General features: G+C 41.3%; 1 protein-coding gene across 1 annotated transcript; it reads right to left on the bottom strand.

The window, feature by feature from the left end:
• Window positions 1-6,214: 6,214 nt before the first annotated feature.
• On the bottom strand, window positions 6,215-7,039 carry LOC126589363 (cold shock domain-containing protein 4-like). The gene is made up of 2 exons (XM_050254631.1): window positions 6,938-7,039; window positions 6,215-6,878 (listed from the first exon to the last, which is right to left on the bottom strand). Exons 1-2 carry the CDS (start codon window positions 6,997-6,999, stop codon window positions 6,215-6,217), a joined length of 726 nt encoding a protein of 241 aa, XP_050110588.1. The 5' UTR covers window positions 7,000-7,039.
• Between the last annotated feature and the right edge of the window lie 1,204 nt (window positions 7,040-8,243).

The following is an 8,243-nucleotide window of genomic DNA, read 5'->3' as shown; positions in this document are numbered from 1 at the left end:
CACACATAAATATTAATATCTTGGATGGTTAGTACGAAAGTTGTTAAATTCAAAGCATTAACTTACTCATACGCTTAATCGTATTTATATTTTTAATATTAGAAGAGATTTCAAATTTAAATTTATATATCTTTTTTCTTTTAAAGAAAAATGGGTTGCTAAAGTTTTTTTTTTTTAAATCCTCGACGGTACAAGAAAAATTTTATTAAATAAGAAAAAGAAGTTACACCTACTCAGAAATCAGAAAAGGAATGTAAAACCCTACCCTTTATAATACAAAAAAATATTTTAAAATAACCTGTAGAAAGAAGATATTTTAAGAGAATTTATCAAATATAGCCAAAAGTTAACCCTTAATTTAAAAAATGTCAGTTTTTATAAAAACTGACACACCCCGATCCTAGAATCAAGGCGTGTTGGCTGTCACGTGAGCGTGACGTAGCCAAAAGTGTGACACGGAAGCAAGATATAACATAAATGTGAAGGAATTTAAACCAACCCCTAGCAGAATAACCTACTAGCATAAAAGAGTGAGTTATAAAGTAAAACACACGAATTCAGAGCATAGGTATCAAGTGCAGTCAAGTAGGACTATAATTAAAAGTACAACACCCGCAGGTGAGTCCTACATGCAAAACGTCTGTCAGAATGCCGAAAAAGACCTCGTGAGCCACCAACTGCTAACTAGAACCTGGAGGGGCGCAAAACAAAGATGAGTGGGTCAGTAAAACCAAAGATTTTCCAAAACATTTCATTTAAAACATTTTTAACCCCTCACCGTAAAACATGTACACTTTTCCAGAAAAATAGTATATAAACATATATATACATATATCATCAAAACTCAGCTCACCATCTATCAACATAACATCTCAGAAAGAATATGACATGCCATGCCAAAATATAATATGAATGCATCAATATTAATCAGGTGAAATAATAAATCAACCGGAGACCCTACAGTGGTCATGTACGGCTGATTCTATAGCTCAATATCCCACTCAGCCGGAGTCACCACAGTGACCTATACCACCCAACTTTGCACGTCACTCGGAACTACGTATGGTAGTCTGTACGATGAAAGGTGTAAGAATACGCTCTAGTGTTTCTCTCATCAATCATCGGCGCGCATAACTAAGGTCACCCACTAGTCGGAATCACATCTAGTGATCTATACGACTAGCATGTCGGAACCCTCACATGGTCTGTACGACATCCACCTACTTGAATCCAAGGCGAGCGTGCGGTGTGGTGAATATCATAAGCACTAACACCTAGGGTGCATGTTATGAGCTTTCAATATAATTCACATCATCATTCATTCGTATAAACCATATAAACTCACCTGATACTCACCTGTGCGTCCACAACGTCAATTCACATATATAAGCATCAATTATCAGTTCAAATATCTCAACAATTGCATGCATGGCATTTAAAAACATTTTTTCATATAATTGCATTTTCTGGGAAAAACAATAGTATATAGGTAATACGAAAACAAAACTGCCCACTCATTAGTAAGTCGATGGGTCGTAACCCCCGTGACGTCCCTGGATGCACTCGTCCTCGGGATAGGTGTCACCTATATGCGAAACAACTATAAAAACGTTAATTTAAACACATAACCAACAATTCGAAATAACTTCTCATACGGTGCTCAATTTGGGTATATGAATATACCACATCGACCTACTCGACGTCACGGACGTCGAGAAATTTTTGGAAAAATTTTTGGGCTTGTCATGCGCCCCCACGCGCCGTGGGTGGCACGGACCTACGCGCCCCCACGCGCGTCTTCTTCCTCAGCCAATCGCCGGACTGGTTTTTCCGGTGGCCGGATTCCGGCGAGTTTTAAAATTGCTTGTTCTCCTTCGTTTCTCAACCGTTTTCTTCGAATTTTATATCAAAATGAAGCCCTAAACATGTAGTTTCACGATGGACTAGTTTCAAGGTCTAAAATTCACTAGATTTTACCTGGGGAAGCACGATAGTTCGGAAATTTTGAGAACCTCCGTTCTCGGTCCTCTGACGTCCAAATATCACCAACGAAGTACCCCGAAGCTCATGAGGATGTCCTTAAGCTCATTGTGAGCTTGAAATTCCCTGAAATGCAAGATTTCACGTGTGCATGAACAGTGCACATTTTCGGGGTTAAGGTTTCACGACGATTCCGAGGGTTTCACTTCCTAAAACTAGTACCAATCAACTCAAAACATCAAGAGGGTGAAGAATCATACCTTATTTGCTTCGATCCACGAAGTTTTGGAGGGTTTTGGTGTTGTCTGTACGATCGAGGGTGAGAGAGAGAGTGAGAGAGTCGTGAGGGATGAGAGAGAGAGACACGGGGAAGAGAGGAAGGAAAGGTGAGTCCGTGTGTGAGGGTGTGGTCCAACCAAAACAATCCCACTTCAATCCCTAACCACACAAATTCACAACTCAATTTTCTCCAAAAGTTTAGGGATGATAATTAGTCCATAAAATATATACATATGTCAAACACGTACCTTAATACCCGTCAAGGGTATTTTTGTCATTTCACGCTCCCGATAAAAAAAAATTCGGGACGGGCTGTGACAATCTCCCATCCTTATAGAATTTCGTCCCCGAAATTCCCACACCCAAATAAACCGCTTAATACCCATAGAATAACCTTGGGTACATCTCTCTCATTCGATCTTCTGACTCCCAAGTAGCTTCTTCTACAGAATGGTTCCTCCACAACACCTTTACCAAGCTCACCGTCTTGCCTTATCTTTCCAATCCAAGATAGTGATTGGTTCATCATCATACGTCAAATCCGGATTAATCTTTAGCGGTTGAGGAGGGATCACATGTGAAGGATCAGAAATATAATGTCGAAGCATAGAGACGTGGAACACATTATGAACCTTAGATAACTCCGGAGGCAACTCCAACCTGTAGGCAACTTCACCAATCATTTCAGTGATCTCATAGGGTCTTATGTACCTAGGACTTAACTTTCCTCTTTTTCCAAATCGTATCACACCTCTCCAAGGTGACAATTTCAAAAATACCCAATCACCCACATCATACACTCGATCAGTAGCATGTCTATCTGCTAAACTCTTCTGTCGATCCTAGGCTGCTTTCAAGTTAGACTTAATCACCTTAATATTTTTAGTAGTCTCATCCACAATCTCTGGGCCTTCTAACACTCTTTCACCAACCTCAGACCAACACAATGGCGTACGACACGCCCTACCATAAAGTGCCTCAAATTGTGACATACCAATGCTCGAATGAAAACTATTATTGTAGGCAAATTCCATTAAGTCCAGGCGATCATGCCAGGAATCACCAAATTGTAACACTGAAGATCTCAACATATCCTCCAACGTCTGAATAGTCCTTTCTGATTGCCCATCAGTTTGAGGATGGTAAGCAGTGCTGTAAAGCAATTTCGTACCAAGAGCTTCCTGAAAAGCTACCCAAAATTTAGAAGTAAATCTTGGGTCTCGATCAGAAATAATATTCACTGGAACTCCATGATACTTCACAATCTTCGTGATGAACAACTTAGCCAATTTATTCAGAGGATACTTTTCCCTCACTGGAATGAAGTGCGCTGACTTGGTAAGTCGATCCACAATCACCCAAACACCATCGAATCCATTTCGTGTACGAGGAAGCTTATACACGAAATCCATAGTTATATTTTCCCATTTCCACTGGGGAACGGGAAGTGGCTGCATTCGCCCAAAACGCTTTTTTCTTTCTGCTTTGACTTGCTGGCAAATAATACATCTACTTACATAATCTGCAATTTCCCTTTTCATACCCGGCCAATAATAAAATGGTCGAATGGTATGATACATCTTAGTTCTTCGTTGGTGCATTGCATAAGCTGAACAATGCGCTTCATCCAAAATTTCCTTATTTAATTCCTCATTATTCGGTACATACATTCTGTTCTCCTGCATAAGCATGCCATCTGATTCTCGAATCCTGAGATCTTTCTTTTTCCCTTCATTTCTTAATTGAACCATTTCTTGAATTTCCTCATCCACCATCTGACCTTCGAGTATACGATCCACCAAAACCGGCCTGACTTGAAAACTAGCAAGAAAAGCTTCGCTTCGATCTTCCAACTCCAACTTTACTCCAGTTGCCCTCAGTTCAGCAAGAAGAGGAACATGGCAAGCATATAAAGCATTGAGTCGACCTTGAGGTTTCCTACTCAGTGCATCAGCTACCACATTAGCACGACTCAGATGATACTCAATAGTGCAATCATAATCACTTAGCAATTCCATCCATCTTCGCTGACGAAGATTAAGATCATGTTGAGTAAATAGATACTGGAGACTTTTGTGATCAGTGAAGATCTTACACTTCTCACCATATAAATAATGCCTCCAAATCTTCAAAGCAAAGACAATGGCTGCCAATTCAAGATCGTGAGAAGGATAATTCCTTTCATGATTCTTCAACTGTCGAGAAGCATAGACAATCACTCTATTATGCTGCATCAAAACACATCCTAAACCATTCAAGGAAGCATCACTGTAAATCTCAAAATTACCGCTATCATCAGGAAGTACCAATACTGGAGCATGAGTGAGGCAATATTTCAATTGATGGAAACTCCGCTCACAATTCTCATCCCACTTGAATTTAACATCCTTCCTGGTCAACTTCGTTAACGGCAAAGCAATCATAGAAAAATCCTGAACAAACCGTCGATAATAACCTGCCAAACCAAGAAAACTTCGTACCTCAGTGACGATTCGAGGTTTTCCCAATTCTCCACTGCTGCTATCTTTTGAGGATCTACTTGAATTCCTTGTGCCGATACAACATGCCCCAAAAATGCCACTTCAGTCAACAAAAACTGACATTTACTGAACTTGGCATACAACTGATGTTCCCTCAATTTCTTTAATACCAAGTTAAGATGTCGAATATGATCTGCCTTAGACTTAGAGTATACTAGAATATCATCAATAAAAACAATGACAAATTTATCAAGATATTGCTGGAATACCTCGTTCATTAACCTCATGAAAGCTGCAGGTGCATTAGTCAACCCAAATGGCATAACCAGAAATTCATAATGTCCGTAACGGGTTCGGAAAGCCGTCTTAGGTACATCTTCATCTTTAATCTTCAACTGATAATAACCAGATCTCAAATCAATCTTAGAGAATACACACGCACCTTTCAGCTGATCAAACAAATCATCGATGCGAGGCAATGGATAACGGTTTTTAATCGTTACCCGGTTCAATTGCCTATAATCAATGCATAATCTCAGAGTTCCATCTTTCTTTCTTACAAATAATACTGGGGCTCCCCAAGGTGACGAACTAGGTTGAATGAAACCTTTATCAAGTAATTCTTGCAACTGAATTTTCAATTCTCTTAACTCAGCTGGAGCCATTCTATATGGAGTTAGAGATATAGGATCAGTACCTGGAAGCAAATCAATAGAGAATTCCACATCTCTGTCTGGCGGCAACCCCGGCAAATCATCAGGAAATACATCAGGGTAATGCCTGACCACACCAACTTCTTCTACACTGCTAGGAACAACATCATTTAACACCACATATGCTAAATATCCTTGACAACCCTTCGATAATAACTTCCTTGCTCTTATGGCAGAAATAACACCATGTCTCACCCCACTTCTTTCGCCCACAAAAGTAACCTCGGGTAGTCCAAGGCGATAAAAAGTAACTAATTTCTCATAACAATCAATATGGGCATGATTATAATGCAACCAATCAGCCCCTAGAATCACATTAAAATCCACAATATCTAACGGAATAAGATCAGCTGGCATAACTACGCCCTCTACCATCACTGGACACCCAAGATACACACTATCAACATAACACTTATCTCCTCTAGGCATGGCAAACTCTAAATCAAATCCTAGAGGTGAAGGGTGAGGTTGAGTCATTTGAGCAAACGTATGAGAAATCACAGAATGCGTAGCACCACAATCAATCAAAACTCTAGCAAAATGACCAAGAACATTTAACGTACCCATGATCAAATCTGGATGGTTCTGAGCATCTTGCAGTGAGATGTGATTAACACGCCCCTGAGCTTGCTGTCGTCCATCACGACCTCTGATTCCTTGATTACCTTGCCCCTAAGAAGTACGTCCCTGGCCTGATGGGTTGGACTGCCTAGATGATCCTACACCACCAGTAGCAACTTCCCCTTGACGGGGCTGACCTCCCTAATGCCACTGAGATCCACCAGCTAGCATGGATGAATAAGAAGAATAACCCCCAAGATCCTGGGAATACCCCATCTGAGAATAAGGCTCCTGGGGATACTGATAAGGTCCAGAAGCATAAGGAGCAGCATCTCCATGGTAGTGGTAAGCACCACCACGACCCGACTGGCCATAACTGCCCGGTCCAAAGCTCTGCTGAATCGGCGCTGGAGGTGGCATAGTGGTCTGCTGAGGTCTCTGCTGACCCTGGGGACACTGAGAAGCCTGATGTCCCATTTGCCCACAAGTATAACAATCACCACCATCCCTCCTGCACTCACCATGATGACGAAAATTACAACGGCGGCACCACGGAGCACCAGAACCACCAGCACCACCGGAATCCCTCTGCCTCTGAAATCTGGGTCCACCAGAAAATCTTCCACCACCTCTCCTCAGGCCAGTAATACTATATCCTCCACTAAAAGAACTCGAACTCGCTCCACTCTTCTTAAAATTCTGCGTCTTACGAGGTCTCGGAATGGAGATACCCTTACCTTTATCATCCTTCTTCTGACCATCATTCTTGTCCTCGTCATCCTCACTGTCACTGGGAAGATTATCGGAGTCCTCCATCCTAACCAAAATCTCGAAAAACTCATGATAATCGGCGCAGGGAAGTGCACTGGCAAAAGTCCGCCATTTTCTCTTAGTTCCCAACTTGAAACGTCGAAGCATCTTTACCTGATTACCAGCTGTATCAGGGTCATAACGAGACAAATCAGTAAACTTTCTGTAGTACTCATGTGCTGACATATTCCTTTGTTTCAATCGAGCAAATTCCTGTTTCTTGCGATCAATGTACTCTGGAGGGACAAATCTTTTCTTGAAATTCACTTTAAATACCTCCCAATCAGTTGCCATTTCTGGGGACATAAACTGAGTTTGATTCCTCCACCAACCTGCCGGCTCTCAACCCAAAAACCAGGTAGTGGTCTCAACCCACCTATCAGCAGGAAAGTTCCCCTGACTTTGCATCACTTGAAACGTCTTCTCAATATGGTCTAGCCATTTCTCTACCCCCTTGTGACCCTCATCACCCATAAAACGATCCAACTTCAAATTGTACATAGTCTCCAAAGGTGTCCTCTGAGGAGGGGGAAGAGGACGAATTGCATTATGAAAAGCCTGGGCCATTGCTTCCCCTAACTGAGTAATATTAGGGAAATTAGGTTCAGAAGTACGGTGGGACTCCCTACGTTCCCTACGAGGCGGCATAATTCTGACAGAAAACATCAAAAGATCGTTAGAGCATTAACAATTATACAGGACTGCAACCTAGGCTATGATACCAAACTGACACACCCCGATCCTAGAATCAAGGCGTGCTGGCCATCACGTGAGCGTGATGTAGCCAAAAGTGTGACACGGAAGCAAGATATAACAGAAATGTGAAGGAATTTAAACCAACCCCTAGCAGAATAACCTACTAGCATAAAAGAGTGAGTTATAAAGTAAAACACATGAATTCAGAGCGTAGGTATCAAGTGCAGTCAAGTAGGACTATAATTAAAAGTACAACACCCGCAGGTGAGTCCTACATGCAAAACGTCTGTCAGAATGCCGAAAAAGACCTCGTGAGCCACCAACTGCTAACTAGAACCTGGAGGAGCGCAAAACAAAGATGAGTGGGTCAGTAAAACCAAAGATTTTCCAAAACATTTCATTTAAAACATTTTTAACCCCTCACCGTAAAACCTGTACACTTTCCCAGAAAAATAGTATATAAACATATATATACATATATCATCAAAACTCAGCTCACCATCTATCAACATAACATCTCAGAAAGAATATGACATGCCATGCCAAAATATAATATGAATGCATCAATATAAATCAGGTGAAATAATAAATCAACCGGAGACCCTACAGTGGTCATGTACGGCTGATTCTATAGCTCAATATCCCACTCAGCCGGAGTCACCACAGTGACCTATACGACCCAACTCTGCACGTCACTCAGAACTACGTATGGTAGTCTGTACGA

Source organism: Malus sylvestris, chromosome 11 (genome assembly GCF_916048215.2).
Source record: "Malus sylvestris chromosome 11, drMalSylv7.2, whole genome shotgun sequence".
Lineage (NCBI taxonomy): Eukaryota > Viridiplantae > Streptophyta > Magnoliopsida > Rosales > Rosaceae > Malus > Malus sylvestris.
The sequence above is the reverse complement of the archived record's forward strand: the minus strand, read 5'-3'. Positions and strand labels throughout refer to the sequence as shown.